General features: G+C 33.2%; 2 protein-coding genes across 2 annotated transcripts in view; one reads left to right on the top strand and one right to left on the bottom strand.

The window, feature by feature from the left end:
- Positions 1-4,725, top strand: part of TyrRS (Tyrosyl-tRNA synthetase) — a 10,397-nt gene extending 5,672 nt beyond the window's left edge. The window contains exons 5-8 of the mRNA XM_018522420.1: positions 1,744-1,932; positions 2,065-2,332; positions 4,199-4,340; positions 4,474-4,725. Of these exons, the coding sequence (XP_018377922.1) occupies positions 1,744-1,932; positions 2,065-2,332; positions 4,199-4,340; positions 4,474-4,587 (713 nt within the window). The 3' untranslated portion in view covers positions 4,588-4,725. The remainder of the gene's footprint in view (positions 1-1,743; positions 1,933-2,064; positions 2,333-4,198; positions 4,341-4,473) is intronic.
- A 6,958-nt stretch (positions 4,726-11,683) lies between these two features.
- On the bottom strand, positions 11,684-17,289 carry LOC108770729 (28 kDa heat- and acid-stable phosphoprotein). Its single transcript, XM_018522434.1, has 5 exons — positions 17,098-17,289; positions 16,877-16,974; positions 12,416-12,544; positions 12,174-12,307; positions 11,684-12,027 (listed from the first exon to the last, which is right to left on the bottom strand). The coding sequence occupies exons 1-5, from the start codon at positions 17,105-17,107 to the stop codon at positions 11,811-11,813; spliced, it is 588 nt and encodes a 195-aa protein (XP_018377936.1). The 5' UTR covers positions 17,108-17,289; the 3' UTR covers positions 11,684-11,810.
- Between the last annotated feature and the right edge of the window lie 696 nt (positions 17,290-17,985).

The raw sequence follows: 17,985 nt of genomic DNA, 5'->3' as shown, positions 1-17,985 counted from the left end.
AAATATAAATTATAATTTAAACGCTTGTTATGTTTTAAACAATGAAAAAATAAACGGTAATATACAAGCTTAAAATAGATGACCTAAAAATGACTAAGTTTATTAATCTAAAATTATTTCCACATGAATTAATTTTATTAATTGTAAAGTTAAATCATGACTCCTTTTGACTACATTGCACCATGCTTTATACATCATGCGGTATCTTCTTTAACTGACAGCGATAGTTTTAAATTTATTTTTAATTTAATTTAATGTTCTCTCTAATTTAATTTTTGTAACGACTGAAGAGGACTCCTCTAAGAGTCAAAACGTTTCGAATGGTATATGGAAATAACTTTAGATTAATAAAATTAGTCATCTATTTTAAGCTTGTATATTACCGTTTATTTTGTCATTGTTCAAAACATAACAAGCATTTAAATTATAATTTATATTTATATTTATATCTTTTAAAAATTAATTATTAATTTTATTAAAAAATTTTTATGTTTCAAAAATTTAAGAATACGGCAGTAGTTAATAAGAAATTTCACGAAACTTTGCAATACTCGTTCAGTACCGAGCCGTTATATGTATAATATATACATATTATATTATATAGGCGGATTTAGGAGAGAAATAGAAATATATTTTAATAAAGGAAAAACAATAAGACCATTTTTAGCTCCCAACCGATTTTTATTAAATATTTTTTTAATTTTATGATCATTATATGAGAAAAAATGTAATTATGCAGACAAGGTCCTATTCTGCATAATTACCGAGAAAAAATCGAGTCATGAAGCCTAATTAATTATTAGTCTAAACATACACTACGATAGATAAGTTATATAATTTTTTATAATTAATAAGTGAACTAATTTTTATAATTAATAAGTGAACTAATAAATATTTTCATTATGATGTTGATATAATGGCAGTGCCATCATATTAACATCATTTTAGAGTTTAAACTATCTATTGTCCCCAAAGTGATGTTATTATGATGGCAGAGCAGTATAACCTGGTATCCAACGGTCATTGAATATCCTTGGATCCTGGAATTATACTGGAATTTTATATATTCTGGAAAATTCCTGGAAAACCCTTGAAATTTCAGAGTTGGCTTGGAATTTATCATTCTTTCATTAAAAAAAAGTCAGCGTAAAAAAAGAAAGAATTAATAAAAAAGAAAAGTTGTATTTGGGCATAAGTCCTCCCTTAAAGGCAATAAGTTACCAATAGAAAACTTGAATTTAATGTTTAAAATAAAACATAATAGAAAAATCATTTGCGTTGGCGGAATATGTTCGTTTGATATTATTTATAAAATAATATAAATAATGTTTCACATTTACTAGTGTTTTAATTCATTCGTATAGAATCCTAATTTGAATACGAAGCATATAATATTGCACGAATTGATGAAAATTAATTAAATAATGGACATTAATCAATTCTGAAGAAAACTAGAATTTTTACCTGGAATGTTCTGGAATTATTCTTGAATTGACTAGACAGATTTTGCTGAACATTATGTATAATAAAAATATTTTATTAGTTTACTTATTAGTGTCATGAAAAGAGCTTAGGTGTCATAATTATATATCTGGTCTAACAATTAAAATTAAGGCTATATGAATCTAGTTTTTTCTCACATGATTATTTTTGACGTTTCTAATGATCATACATTACGAAAGAAATTGCTTAATGGAAGTTGTTTAATGGAAAATAATGGTTTCTTGGTTTTAATGATTTCAGGCGGTGACATATCCTTCTCCGAGTATGAAAATTTGGAAGCCGCTTTTGCGAATCAAGAAATACACCCTGGTGACTTGAAAAATGCAGTAGAAATATACATCAACAGACTTCTCGATCCAATAAGAAAAGAATTTGAAGCAGACTCGAAATTGAAATTACTTGCAAACAAAGCGTATCCACAGAAACAAAGTAATTTAGCTTTATATATTTTTTAGCCAAGTATACTTAACGATGGAATCATTTCACCATTTATTATTGTTGACAAGTGATGATATGAGATTATATATTGCGATTGTAATTGTAATTTTTTATATAATTCAGAAACTGTAGAAGTGGAAATTACTCCCACAAGACTAGATATCCGAGTGGGAAAGATAGTCGAAGTGAAGAAGCATCCAAATGCAGATTCGCTATATGTTGAGAAAATAGATTTAGGTGAATCAAGCGGTCCACGTACTATAGTCAGTGGCTTAGTTAATTTTGTACCTCTCAACGAGATGGAAAACAGGATGGTCATAGTTCTTGCCAATCTGAAACCAGCAAATCTCAAGGGAATCTCATCGTACGGAATGGTTCTTTGTGCTTCAGTGTAAGTCCTATTATACAGGGTGTCCCATTTTAGGATCCACTCAAAAAAATATCTCAGAAACACAACGTTAAATCAAAAAATGTTTCAGACAAAGTTTCGTGACTTCAAGGGAAACATAAAATGGTATCATTGGTTCAACCTTGAATGGCGTTGTCAAGGTCAGGGGAAAGTCACTTAAGGCCACTTCGACCAACTCTGATTAACTTTAATCAACGGACAGTCTATTGGACTTGGCCAATCGCATCTGTCGTTAAGCGAAATGACAAATCCAATTGTTCAATTCTAATTAACTAATCGTCGATAGAAGTTAATTCGAATTGGTCGAAGTGGCCCTTAGAATTTTTTAAACGGGACTTCCCATTTTTATTGCATATTCTCATAGTTTACCTTGAAAGCTTTCCAAAATACTATAATATTTTTTCATTAAATACTTTTCGATTTTATAGCTGGAAACAGCTACAGTACGGCTGACATTAGCATTATCCAAGGTGTCAGACCGACGGCTATAAAACCTCTCGAATGTTGCTCAGAGTTATGATCTTGATAACATTTATTAAGATCAAGGCCATTGGAGGTTATTTCTCTAATCTTTGTTTTTACTTAAAAATTAAAATAAAAAACTTCTAATGGCCTTGATCTTAATAAATATTATCAAGGTCCTAACTCTGAGGGACATATTAAATAAAATATTAAAAAATGAAAAGGGTGAAGAACAACTTGTTGAAATCGATTCTACTAAAGTGAAAATACAGGGTGTTCGATAATTAATGAAAAATCTTTTGCATAGGGGCAAAATGGACTAAACTAAAAAGAAAAGTCCTTTGCGATTTTACAATTTTCGTAATAGTTAACAAGATATTAATTACTAAAAATTGTCGAAAAATTATATAGTATTCAATTATTTTTTACTCAAATACTACCAGCTTTACAGAAAACATGCAAGAGACAAAAATTGTTTACTATATTCTCATAGAGCGCTAAGAATTTTTTCAGAATTTTTTATCAACTTTTTAGTATTGCATTTTCTTATTTTTACCAACATGAGAAAATACGGTATTAAAAAATTCTAAAAAAATTCTCAAAACTTTATGAGAAGAAAATAAACAATTTTTGTCTCTTACAGTTTTTCTGTAAAGTTGATAGTATTTGAGTAAAAAATTATTGAAAATCAATTTTCGGCAATTTTTAGCGATTAATATCTTGTTAACTATTGTAAAAATTGCAAAATTGTAGAGGACTTTTCTTCTCAGTTTAGTCCATTTTGCCCCTATGCAAAAGATTTTTCATTAATTATCAAACACCCTGTATATACTTATCGTTTCATTACTCGTGGACTCTCGCTTTTTTTGCCACCACTTGCTACTGTTACCTTGGATAGCATTATTACCCCAATAGCACAAAATATGCAATAAAAAATAAATACGTATCTAAAAATTAAAATAGATACGTATAATGCTTATCTATTTTTTATTGCATATTTTTACAGCTGATTTTGAAAGCTTTTAAAAGCACTATAATAAAGATATTTCTTATTAAGTACTTTCTGAGTTTATTAAGTACTTTCTGAACGCTTAAAAGTTACAATCGCTGATATTAACATTGCCCAAATTCGATTGATTAAAATCTATCAAATATTGTTCAGGGTCATGACCTTGACATATAATGTAACTTTAACAATGCTATTCAAGGTTGCACTAATAAAACTATCTAATAAACCTTACATCTTTCATCTGGAACATTTTTTGGAAAAACGTGCTTGATACGGTCGCTTTGTTGACACTTCGTGACATTTTGATATAAATATGATACTTTCGAAATCTGTGTTTTATAAAATTCAATGCACAACAAACGATATCTTTTATACAGTGAAGAACCAACTAGGCAGGTAGAGCCTTTAAGGCCTCCTACAGACAGCATGCCTGGTGATAAAATTGTTATCGAAGGATACGAAGACGGAGTTGCAGATGATGTATTAAATCCAAAGAAAAAAGTGTGGGAGAAATTGCAGGTATGTCTGAAGACTGATTTAATTCGTTAAATAGCTTACTAAATCTTCATACACACGTATCCATTAATTTCTGTAATATTTAAGAGGTCAATATAAAAGGCATGCGTTTTAATAAGATAATATATATTATTAGGCGGATCTTATGGTAAACGGAAATGGCATAGCTTCTTGGAGTGGAAATCTACTACTCACTTTGACTGGTGGCAAAATAACATGTGACACGCTAAAAAATGTTCCGATTAAATAATGCATTTATATCTGTCTTTTTATTATTGATTGTACTGATTTTGACCAACTAGGATGCTATTATTTATATTTTTGTGAGATATTTTATATATTTTTTCAACATTTAACCAAGTATACACACAAATATAAGTACACTATCAATCACAGAAGTTTGACAAATATATAAATGAATAATTTCATCAAATAACTGTCCTTTTATCATTGTCATTCTTGATAAAATGACCTTATCATTTAATACAAGTTTTGTAATGTTTTTTTAAATTGCAATTGTAGTGTCATTCTAGTGTCACATAGCGATTTCCTTTCTTAGTATTTTTCTTCTCAATTTAAACTTTTAAATAGATTATTATAAAAAACCTTGTCCATTTTATATAGATTTGGTCACATCATGTATGTACAGAGATGAACATGTCAAATTATAGAGGACAAAGAGTAAATTAAAATTGCATAAGTACCAATTGCTACAATAGCTGCAAGTCAGTGTACTTCATCAATATATATATATATATATATATATATAATCTATAATGGAATATCTTTTTCGGAGATAACAAAATCCTTTTCGTACTCCATTAATTTTTATGGTTCAAAATAATTATTTATTTTCGTTTTCAAAGCAGACTTAGGTCATTCGGACAACTTTTCGGTGCTCCTTATATATATATATATATATATGAGATATATTAATTTTGCCATTTGTGCTCCCATCAAACAAAATTACATTTCAGAAATGTTACAACAATGTCACATTGTGATGTTTGTCAATATATCTCAGAAACATCTATGAAACATGTCGATAACCCAGAATGTCTTACCTCTTTTACGTTACATATGGGACGTTTCATTTGCGATGTTCCTGGAACGTCTAGAGAACCTAGATATGGCGTCCGAGAAATATTTTAGTGTACGTTGCAGAAACGTTTAAATAATATCCCTGCGAATGGATGGTAAGTTGCTTCCATATTATAAACGTCCTCCAATGAAACTTATATGAAACCAAGATATCATACGCAAAGATGAGCGGTAAAATAGGTACAAAGAGAGTAGCGCCAATTAGCCGGAAATCGCCATTTGGTGTCCTACATTTGGGATATTTATATGACGCAATTCCTTGGCTTTCTTCTTTCTTCTTTCTTCTTTAACGTTATCTTCTTTCTAATTAACAGTAAGGCTACTTAATGGCAAAGTCAATCAGCATTAGGCACATGAATTGGCGCTCTCTATATCTACTCTAATGAACGGTAGAGACCCGCTCTAATCAGAGTCGCGACACGAGGAACGGAGACTCTAGTTAGAGACACTCTTTTACGGTCTCTTTATATTAAAAGTCTCTAGTTTCAGCAAAATCACAAGAAAGAGAGAGGAATATGTTGTGTCTCTTTCTAACCTTCATAGTTCTTGTGTGAGTCATGATCCCGTAAGATACGTCTTTCTATAGTACGACTTTTAGAACATTATTAAAAATTATTGCAAAATGGTTGGGTGTGCAGCCCCATTTTGCAATAATTCTGCAGCCAAAGGCTACATAATGAAAATATTTCCGCGTGATGTTGAACGTCGAGCATTATGGGCGACAAATGTTGGAAAAAATGTGCGTTCAGGGAGATGCTATTAACGCTATTTCTGTCATTCTATGCTTGTTTTGGTTGGAAAAATTGATTCTTTACAAAATAGATTAGTTTGCAAACGATTTTTAACGTATCGATACGCACATTGCCTATTCCTACAATGGCTACGTTCGGAAACGTCGCTCGGATACCTCCGATGCCTCGGATTTATCATCCGTCCTTGTTTAACATTAAATGTTAAATAAGGACAGATGATGAATCCGAGGCATCCGAGCGACGTTCCCGAACGCAGCCAATATTGACATTCGAATATTGGCGGGAATTGCTGAAAAATGACGAACCAATCAAAATTGGCTGCTCTCGTGTCGCGACTCTGATTAGAGGGTCTCTACGAATACCTATATTCCATATATGTAAGGGCCACTTTATATGTAAGAGCCCTAAGGGGCTCCGCACAATAAAAGGAACAGGGAACAGAGAATAAGAATTTCAACCTATGTATTCCACAATACACACTATGTATTCCACAATACATGATTTCCGATAGGTTGAAATTCGTATTCTCGGTTCTGTGTTCCCTGTTCTTTTTATTGTGCGGAGCCCCTAATACTCCTATATTGCTAAGGCCGGAATCAGACTATGCATTGAAGATTGAGATTAAAGATTAAAGACTGAAATTTCATCAATGAGGGCAAAGAAATTTTGGCTCCTTTTGTTCTGACTGATCAAACTTCGATCTTTCAATCTTCAATCTCATTCTTCAATGCGTAGTCTGATTCTGGCCTAATGCCCGTGTCACACTACGCATTGAAGATTGAAGGTTGCGAATTACGAATTAGAATTCGACCAACCAAGTAGTTTTAATTTTAATCTGTTTCATTCTAATTGGCTGAATTCTAATCCTCAATTCGCAGTCCTCAGTCTCCAATGCGTGGTGTGATACGGGCATAACGCAGCCTCTTTTTGGGAGTGAAGGGTGCGAAGACAGCGAAATAGAGAATATCGGATCTCTCACTTCCACAGTGTACCTCGAGTATGCACATAAGTAACAAAGTCGCATTTTTGTTTCTTTTTTTAAACACTTTTATATAAAATAACAATGTTGGACACGCGTATGATCATATACGTAATACGCACTACGCAATAAAACATGCGAACGCGGATCAGCGCAGATGTACATATGTGATAACAGGGTAGAAATGCGCGCTTGTGTACTGAAACGAGTACACTATCCAAGTGAGAGGTAAATATCGTCTGCACCGTGGTGTTTTTTTTTTCGCCAGCTCTTAATTGGCCTTAGCAATATAATGGTATTACATATATACTATATTCTAGTGCTCTAATATGACATCATGCTCTCTCCTTTCTTCAGCGCCTCTAACCATAAAAAACGTATCTTATTTATTAAAAAGCTTTCGTGAAAAATTAGATGTAGCAGCGGGGACAGGAGTATTGGCACTAGGTAACCTGATGATGTTGGATTCCTCCAGAACCCAATGTCGAAGGTCGAAGCGAGTGAGCAGGTATCTTGGAGGTAAAGTAATAAGACAACAATTGGAGGTATAAAGTAATAAAACAAAAATTTGAATAGAGGAAAAGACCTAATATAGAATCAAAATTTCATCAGTAAGCCCGGATCCTCATACGGGTAACAGCGCTTTGACACCGAATGCTGATTGGTGAAAAACGGATGATGAAGGTAAATTTTACCCCCACAACCGGCTTTTCACCAATCAGAGCTCTGTATCAATGTGCTGTTGCCCGTATGAGGATCCGGGCTAAGTTAACAATAGAGTGTTTAATTAATTTAGAAATTTTTTTCATATTAATTAGGTATAAAAAATATATTATAGATATAGTTTTTAAAATATTTAATTGTTAATTTTTCGTAAAGTAGAAGATTTAATTGTGCAAATTTTGATATTCTGAATATAAATAGTAAAAAAATATGCATAAGTAAAGTAGTATTATTATATGGAGATAGATGTAAATATTAAAAATATTTGAAAATATTTTTTTCATTTAGGTTAGTTAATAAATTTTTATTAATATTAGAATTTATATAAAAGATAAGTAAAAAAATGGTTAATGAAATAATTAGAGGTATGGGATCTTATTATTAATACAAATATGAGTATGTTTATAAAAAAATGTTAATATAAATAATGGTTTTAAATAATAGTTATTTTTTATATTGGAAATTAGTCTAGTAAAGTATAAGATAATTAGTATCTTGTATGTACAAGACGTAATAATGAAACATGTGATAACGAAAGCTGGATTACTCTGTGCAAACCTAAAGCCTGTTCTACAATGTGCATTTTGTTTCCTGTTTGTTTTTTGTTATTTTTTACATCACAGGTCTGTTTTCTGTGGCTAAATCAGTGTACACTTTTGAAGTGAAATAGGTATATGTTTGTTATTTGTCGAAAGCGAGAAAGAGAGTTCTAGTGCAGTCTAGCGCAGGAACAGAAAACAGACCACTTATCTTTTTGCCTCTTATCCCGTTTTTCGTTTTTCATCGCCCGAGATAAAGGTAATAACGAACTTCGGAAAAAACAAGAAATATGATCGTCAATAAAACGGTCGATAAACGCAAAGAGGGAAGAAAGCAAGAGGTAAAGAACAAGAAACACGAAACAAAGAGTAGAATAGGCTTAAGCCTATGTGATATCCTGACTACAATCTTTAACCGCTGAAGAGCACCTACAGAGTCTTAGGGGCCGATTCTGTAACTCTTAACGACAGTCGTTGATGTTGCGCAGATATTATGTGGAGTAAAGAGGCTGCGTAATGACATCAAGGATGTCATTAAAAGTTACAGAATTGGCCCCTTACAGTACTTAATGAAAAAGAATTTTATTATAGCGCTTTAAAAAGCTCTCTTTAAGCTACGAGAATATGTAATGAAAAATGGGGAGTTGCATTTAAAAAAATTTAAAGTGACCTTGACCCCTTCATTCAAAGTCAAACCAATGGTACCTTCTTATGTTTTCTTTAAAATTATAAAACTTTCTTTCTCGTTTATAACATTTTCCCCTAAAATGCACTGTTCAAGAGATATTTGAAGTGGTCAATTAAAATGGGATATGTTGTATATTTATCTCATTTTAAGTGCAAAATTTTTTGGAAATTTCAAGCAACGCGAACAAACCTCGTATGTACGTTCCCACTTCATCATTTTAATTGATAGCGCTATTGTGTGGACATCAATCAGAAGGAATCTAGCAGTTTCTAGGAACTTTATCCTGCCGACGCTTAACAAAACTGACATATTTATAAAGACTGCATATAATTCATTGTATTTATATAAACAATGACGTTAACATATCATAAAACGTGTATATAGCAATCATATGAACCGGTTTACCACATTTTATTAAGATTTGACAATCGAAATAATCTTCGGATATATTAATATATTGTGATAAATTAGTTATGCAATTAGCACATAAACTTCTACTACTAGACCATACCAGACTGATCACTTCGTCGCCACGTTTGATGCCAAGCCAAAGATATAAAGAATGGACTGCGCGATCTGTATTTAATGGCGAATTCGATTGGAAGAACTATAATGCACACTGGTGCATATTAAAGCCGTTGTACACTGATCTAATTTGAGTATAAAATTGAAGTGCAAATATTTCGAATTATAAAATACATATTTTACCTAATAGTACAGTAAAATGTATTGAGCATTTCAGGATTTAATCGATTTCTATGTTTATGTATAAACATATCTTTACGTTATTTTGTGTATGACGGCTTTAATGTGCATCAGTGCACACTGAGTGCACCCAATCGAATTCGCTATAAGTAGTATTCAAATGTGATTGACAATAATGAGGGAGAGGGACTAAAAGACGACCAATCTTTCTCTCATTCTCTCCCCCATTACACCGTTGAATGGAAAGAGATATAGATTAGCCGTCTTCCACCATCCCTCTCTCTTTACTTTCTGATAGAAACTTATGTTGTTCCATCAATTAAGGCTACGGTCCACTTGATACTACAAATGTTTCCAAACATTTTTTGATTGGTCAGTTAGTGAAATTTTTTCTTCTGATTGGTCAGTCAAATGCTTCCGAAGCGTTTGTAGCGCCAAGTGGACTGCACCCTAAGATATGTGAATACTGGTTCTGTCGATTCAGAAGTAGTGGTTTCAATATTAACGACAAAAGCTGAAAAATGCAGATTTGCAAGCATTATTGGACGAAAATCCAACACTATCCACTTCAGAACTTGCCAGAGAATTAAATGTTGATCGTACAGCAGTTATTAAACGTTTACGTGATATATTGTTTAAATAAATCAGTTTTTGAGAAAAACCCTCAAAACTAAATCACACTCCTAATATAAAGTTGTCGCTTTAATAGTTCTGGTACAAAAGTCATTACGTAATCTTTTTTGAAACGGCTGGTTTGAGCGGCTCCTGAAAAATGCATCTTAAGACTCTGAGTAGTCGCGGTGGCCATGTTGGAATCGTGACGTCATAGGCGAGAAATGACACGTTAATTTATGATGCGTCATTTGTAAATAAAGGTAATTTGGACAAATCTAAATGACGAGATCGCTTTAAAACACTTGTAAAAATGGACAAAAACTGTCTTTTCCTCCCTTGATAGTCAGTAAATGGTCGTAAAAGGCAGGTAAAATGAGCCTATATTCGGGCAAAAAAAACAGCTGTTGAAACGAGTGAGATATACGCTTTTACGTATAAAATTACAAGATAAGTGTAGTTTTTGCCCATTTTTAGGACTTTCATAAGTACAAAACAAGTCACATTTTCACAGTTAAGTAAATAATAACGAAATGGCATGCAGCACAAATTTTGTCGTTAAAACGTCACTTTTCCACGCCTCTAAGTTCAGCCATTTATCGTGGCGAGACGCTGTATGCACGCACGCACGCACGCACGCACACACACGAGCCCATATACATACATGTGTCCGTTTTCGGCGTGTCGAGAGCACATGTACAGTCATGGACTAAAAGGTTGCAACACTTTTTTTCGATTGGTTTCGGAATATAGTCTACTCACCGAGCGATTGGTTCTTATTTGTCGATCCATGAATAAAAACCAATTACTCGGTGAGCAAGCTGCGTTCCGAAATCCATCGAAAAAAAAGTGTTGCAACCTTTTTGTCCCTGACCATACATGGGCTCGTGCTTGTGTGTGTGGCTACCGGTTTCGTCAGGCCGCCATCTAATTCTGTGTCGCCATCGTCAACGCAGAGTTCTTGGCTGAGTACTCAGAAGCCTCAATGCATAATATATAAGAGAATTAACCATTTAATCTTTCCTTTCATGAAATGAAGAACTCCGATTAGTTAATTCTCTTATGTTTTATATATTATGCGTTACCCAAAAGTCTATAATCCAACCTTATATATACATAAGCATAAGTGACTGACAGAGACTTCTCAGTATTACTTTTGTTTTCTTTTCTATCATTGGTCTGTTTTCTGTTTCTGCACTAAACTGCACTAAAACTCTCTTTCTCGCTTTCGACAACTATCAAACATATACTTATCTCACTTCAAGTTCCAAAAGTGTACACTAGTTCAGCCACAGAAAACAGACCTCATATACAAAATAATCGAAGTCAGCAGTCTAGTTATAGAAGTTTGTGGCAATTAGTGATCATAATGTTCTAAGACTTTTTTCCGAGCGCCTTCTGTGTTAGCTCTGTCTTCTTTTGTTGCGCCATTTCTTTTTGCTTTTTCTCTTCCTCTCGTCGTTTTGCCGCCTCTTCTCGTTGCTGCTTAATTATAGCCAATCGTGCTAGGTCCGCTCGAGCTTCATCCGTTTTACCGGCCGCGTGTAATTTTTGATAATTCACATAGGCTCTTTGTTTTTCCAATTGTTCCCTGAAAATTAGAATCACATAAATCAATTTTCTATATTGATGAGACTGACATAAGTGATACACCCAATAAGATATGATCGTAAGGATATATTTTCAAAAAACATCATCAAAACATTATGATTGCAATCAAAGTAATTATACACATACCGCTCTCTTCGAGATAGTTCTGGTTTTGCAGTGTCTAACGATTGATTCAATTGGGATAATTTTTTTGTTTTCTTTTGTACCCTGTTTGGATTTTCTACTTGAATTAAATTCTCTACACCTTTTGCTTTTCCTCCCTACAAGAACAGAATAATTAATGAAATAAATTAAAACACAATACTTTATTTATGTAACTTGTAAAAAAGATCTTTTTTAATCTCTTATGCATACACGTATATAGATACCTCTGTTTCCGATTCTGATTCTGACTCACTGTTGCTATCTGTGGTGCTACTTTTTGACCTATTGGCTCCACTCGTTTTGGTCTCCTCATCATCTTCTTCCTCACTGGAACTCTCCTGCCCTTTATTTTTCTGTAAAGTAAAGGAAAATTAACTTAGTTTTCAGTAGAATATATAATGTAAAAGATAATAGTTTATTCTTACCTAAATTTGACACTATATAATGTTGTAAATTGATACTGTATAGTGTCAAATATAACCATTGTTTTAGTAAAAAATAACGATATTATTCGAGTAGGAGTAGTGGCGACTCACATTAAGTTAATTTGACACTATAAGATTTAACAGTGTAGGTAAATGCACCTGGTTAATTTTTACATCAGTGGATAGATATCAAAATTCTATACATTTTATACATTTACGAAATTACACTATCATACTTTGTTCATAAGAGAACTTTCCAAATTGTAAAAGTGATATAAAAAAAATTAACGTTACCAGTCAAAAGATCATGTTTGAAATAGCTATTCTGGCTAATATGCCGATCGGCGGAAACCGCTCCGATGATTTTGACCTTGATATATTATGTTGTTAAAGTTATGATCCTGTGTGATCTCCAAGATGTTTTAACTGTCGCTCGTTATTCATTAAGAAGTCATTAATCAAAAAAGTTTAAGAAATAAGAAATAACGTCTTATTTCTGCTATACGCAATATTAAAAACTCCATATCCTCTCTACTAAGGGGCGCACGATTTCCACGCGAAGAAAGTTACATCCGACCTCCCCCTCTGCCTAGAGTCGCAGGAGGCAAGGGGGTGGATTTTGTTTCGCGTGGAAAGTCTGACGCTCCTAGACAAATCGAGTGCGGAGTAGTTCTTAATATTGTATAAAGCAGAAATAAGATGTTATTTCTTAAACTTTCTTGTTAATAACTTTTTAACGGATGACGAGCCACGCCTAAAACTTCTTGGAGATCATTCAGGGTCATGACCTTGACAACATGTCAAGGTCATCGGAGCGGTCTATCCTGATCGGCATATTTACTAATTTAAGCACAATATCTCGAGAACAATGCATTTTTGGAAGAGGGAACAAAAAAACGTTTCAAATAGAATTTAAAGAGGGCCATCAGGTGAGCTATTTATTTTGAGATTTTGAGAATAATGAAAACTCAGCCTGTGGGCTTTATTATAATAAACATTTTTTTTTAATGCATTGTTCTCGAGATATTTTGTGTCTAAGTTTATGGCCAAACATATTTTTGCTCAAGTGGGACACAGAATCCATAGGATTCCAAGATTTGACCTCCTAGAATACCTATTTCAAATGTGTTCTTTTGACGTTAGGTTTTTTTATATCACTTTTACAATTTGGAACATTCCCTTGTCAGAAGCCGAAAGACTGATTCCGAGAACTATGTAACGGGAGTGTTTTCTCTCGTAGTAAGGAGTAGAGCGTCAGACGGCTCGTCAAAAACTGAGTTTCGAAATGTTCGGATTTGAAAGCAATAACGTTTGTTCGATAATTTTCAGTAATCAGAAAATAGAGATATATATTTTGGTAAATTTGGAAAGATACATTCAGTAGGATCTCACCCCTTAAACATGTTCGACTGCTAATAAAAAAATACGTATCGAATATTTTTATTCCTTCTACAAGTCAACCGATTTTCATTAAAATCAGACAGGGACACCTGTCAAGGATAGGGTACTTGTTATGGAATAAATCGGAATAATTCTGATTGGATTTCTTATTTAATTATTTACTAGATTTCTATTGTGTTTCCCAGGAACAACAGAATAATTCCGATTAGAATCCATTCCGAACAATTCTATAATACATGCTCTGGGAGCTTTTCCATATTAGTAATTACTTATAATAATTTTTATATTTTAATTTGCTATATTAAATATTCTATATCAGTTATAAATAAATAGGATGTCAACTAATTTAGGAATGGATTTTATCCTAATAGAAAAATATTTATGAAATTATATGACGAAATCTTGCATAAAATTTGTAATCTGCAGTTATACGTATAGATACATTTACAAAAATAAATGTAGGAATGCTAATCCTTTATAAAACATTGCTAACTGTTTGTGTAATTAATTTTGAAATATTATTTTCACAAAACAATATGATAAATTGTCTTAGCGGCATATTGGAGATAGGTAAATCAAGTATTTGTAAGGTCAAATCAAATCGAATCTTTGATAATATATTCGGAAACGAATCGAATCGAATTTGAAATTTTTATATCAAATCGAATCGAATAAAATCTTTTTGATTTGAAAACGAATTAAATTCGAATAAAAAAATATATCATTTTCTCAGTTCATTAAAAAATTCAGTTTATTAAAAAAAATCTAGATCTTATTGAAAATAGTTGATTAGCTTTTATTAGTCTGTTTTAAATAACATAAAATAATATTTGAAATGAGTATAAGTAAACAAATAATAATCGCGATTATAGTGTATCGTTTTAAAAGAACCATTGACTATTTATCCTATTAAAACTTAATTTAAGACTAATACTTTGTGCTAAATTTGTACTTTTATTTCAATTACATTTATTTAGAGAAAATGAATAGCATTTTAAAAAATACATAACATTATTTTTTTGATAAATTAATCATAATACCTAAAAATCACTGAGTGGCTTTGTCTTTTCAACGCAGTCAATAGGTTGCCAATAATCCAATGATAACCGCCGATAAGCGATGAATAAGCGCACGCGCAAAAATCGATATACGGTGATATAAGATTGGTCGTAGGAGATATGAAGAAGAGTCGTATATAAATAAAACAAAAAAATAAGCAAATGATTTAAAATCGAACCACTAGTAATTCGAAATGTCGAACTTATTCAGTTTTCAATCTTAGATTGGAAAACGAATCGAATTGAATTCCACTGTGATTCTATTCAATTTGAATTGATTCGCCCACCTGCAAAATTAAAGCTCCCGAATAGTCGCCGCGGCTATATTGAATCGTGATGTTATAATCGAGAAATTAATTTTTGTTACATGCTATTTATAGGGAAAAGTTACTATGAAAAGTAACTTGTTACTATTACGTGTTATTTATTAAAAAAAAAAAAGAATTATTTGGATTAGGGAACACCGCGCCAATGACCTTACCACGACATATGCTGTCATGACTCTGGGTGCGTTCCGTTACTCGCATGATGCGCATAATGCATCGTTTAGCTTTGTTGCTCACCAAATGTTAAATAAGGACAATGGATGCATCATGCACATCATGCGCGATACGGAACGCACCTTCTGAGTGACCTTCAAAAAGTTTTACATGGCATTTACTGTCCGTTGAAAAGTTATTAGCAAAAAACGCGCGCGCGCGCGCGCGTGTGTGTATACAGGGTGTACAAAAAGTCTCGGACCCTTCAAATGTTTTGAAAAGTAAGCATTTTTGAGAAAAATATTGAAATATTGAAATATAATTAGCGACGCCACCCAGGGCCAAACAGATGTGATCAGAGTGAATAGATCTTTTTAAATCCTATAACTTTTGTCTGAAACATTTTTCTAAAAAATGCTTTTTAAGATATTTGAAGGGTCCGGGACTTTTTGTACACCCTGTACATATAGAGTGGACCATTTTAATTTATCCAGTTAATTTTCTCAAAATTTGTAAGTTAAAGGCAAAAATATTTGAAACAAAGATTTTATGATTTCAAGCGGGAAAATTTGTTGTACGACAAAAACGCACACAAATGAAATAGCACCGTATCAAGTGTTCCAAGGTGTGAGGCCAATATTACATGCATCCGTTTTTTTGTTGTACAACAAATTTTTCCAAAGCGTGTCAATTGGCTGTAAGACAGAGAGGATCTCAGGCTTCTTTGTTCTACAACCGACAGATTTGAAAAATTTGTTTTATGACAAATGCCTGATTTATGCTTCAATCTTGATCTTAAATCTTAAAATTCAGCCAATGGAATACAGTTAGGACCAATTAAGACTGGCAGCCCCATTGGATAAATTTTAGAATTTTAGGGTTAAAACCGAAACATAAACCAAGCAAAAAAACGGACACATGTGAGGATAATATTTCATTTGTGCCTTTTAGTCGTACGACAAATTTTTCAAGTCTGTCGATTGGCTATGGGATAGAGAGATCCGAGGACATCTCTGTTCTATATACATTTGTCATACGACAAATTTTTTAAGCCTGTTGATTGGTTATGGAATAGAGAGATCCAATGACCTCTCTGGTCTATACACATTTGTCCTACGACAAATTTTTCAAGTGTGTTAATTGGCTGCAAGACTGAGAGGATCTCGAATTTTTTTATTGCATAGTCAATCAACAGGCTTGAAAAATTTATCATACGACAAAAAACGGATCCATGTAATATTGATCTAACATTGGGCTAAAAGAGGTCGATGTCTAAACTAAATAGCTTCGATATTCGTGTCAATTAACCTAAAAATACTAACTCTCCACTGTTGCTTTTTTTCTTCCTGGCGCCGCTGCTCCTCTAATTCTTCTGGATTCGTAAAATGCCTGTTCCTGCCTTTGTGATTTACGAATTTTCCTGCGCGACAAAGAGCGATTAGTAACGAAGAGTACAGAAATCATTTTCCTCGAAGGAACGCGGAACATAAGATGAATTAAGAAGATAGGAACCAGAAAGGAGCACTTGTAAAAGGATACTTACCTCGCGGCATCGTAGTTCGTAATTGTAGCGTAAATCACAGTAATAATTAAATATCGTAAGAACTGCGTGAATTTCCGATCCGCGGATTATATATGTCACATTAGCAAAAGAAATACGAATTTTATAAGCCGCCTTACCGAACTACACCAAATCACCAAAGATTCACTGAGATGGACCACAGAATCGGAGAGAAACCTAAGAGAGGCTATGTCGGCCTTTTTCCTATTATCGTCAAAATCGTCCGTACATTACCGCCTTTTTCGGTTTGGAAACTACGTAACATCTATTTTTAATACTGTCGATAAAATCGTATCGTCGAAAGTGGATGTGATTCGTATCTATACTATATTCACAATGGAATAATAAGGACTGCGGTCGATTTGGACGCTCACGCGCTTTACCCCGCTTTAGAGTCCCTATAATGAGAGTCGGGAAATGAGGGGTGGTTGTCTCTGATTGGACGCCGTCATTTATAGGCCATTTCGATGAGGTAGTGAATCTGTGAATTGGTGTGAGCAACTGTCATAGTGCAGTAGTACAGAAAGACGCGAACGCGAAATCGGATTGTCACCATTCGGAAAACCAATTAAGGGAAAATTAGAAGAAGAAGAAGAAGAAGACTGTCACCATGGCACGGTGTGCTATTTGTGGTACGGAATCGACGCAAGGGATCAAAACATCTATATTCTCTAAGTCCGGATCTACAATTGGTGTTTTAAGTTTTAAGCTATAAGAAATTGACCAACTACAGTCGAATGCGAGAAGAATAATAGATTGTGATTCATCCATCTCTTAAGCGGGGAGCACAGACTCTTGCATAACGCATAACACGTAATGCATAAGAATATGTACCAATCGAAGTTCTCCGTTTCTTTCCCTTCCATGTAA

Source organism: Trachymyrmex cornetzi, unplaced genomic scaffold (assembly GCF_001594075.2).
Source record: "Trachymyrmex cornetzi isolate Tcor2-1 unplaced genomic scaffold, Tcor1.1 scaffold1002, whole genome shotgun sequence".
Classification (NCBI taxonomy): Eukaryota; Metazoa; Arthropoda; class Insecta; order Hymenoptera; family Formicidae; genus Trachymyrmex; species Trachymyrmex cornetzi.
The sequence above is the reverse complement of the archived record's forward strand: the minus strand, read 5'-3'. Positions and strand labels throughout refer to the sequence as shown.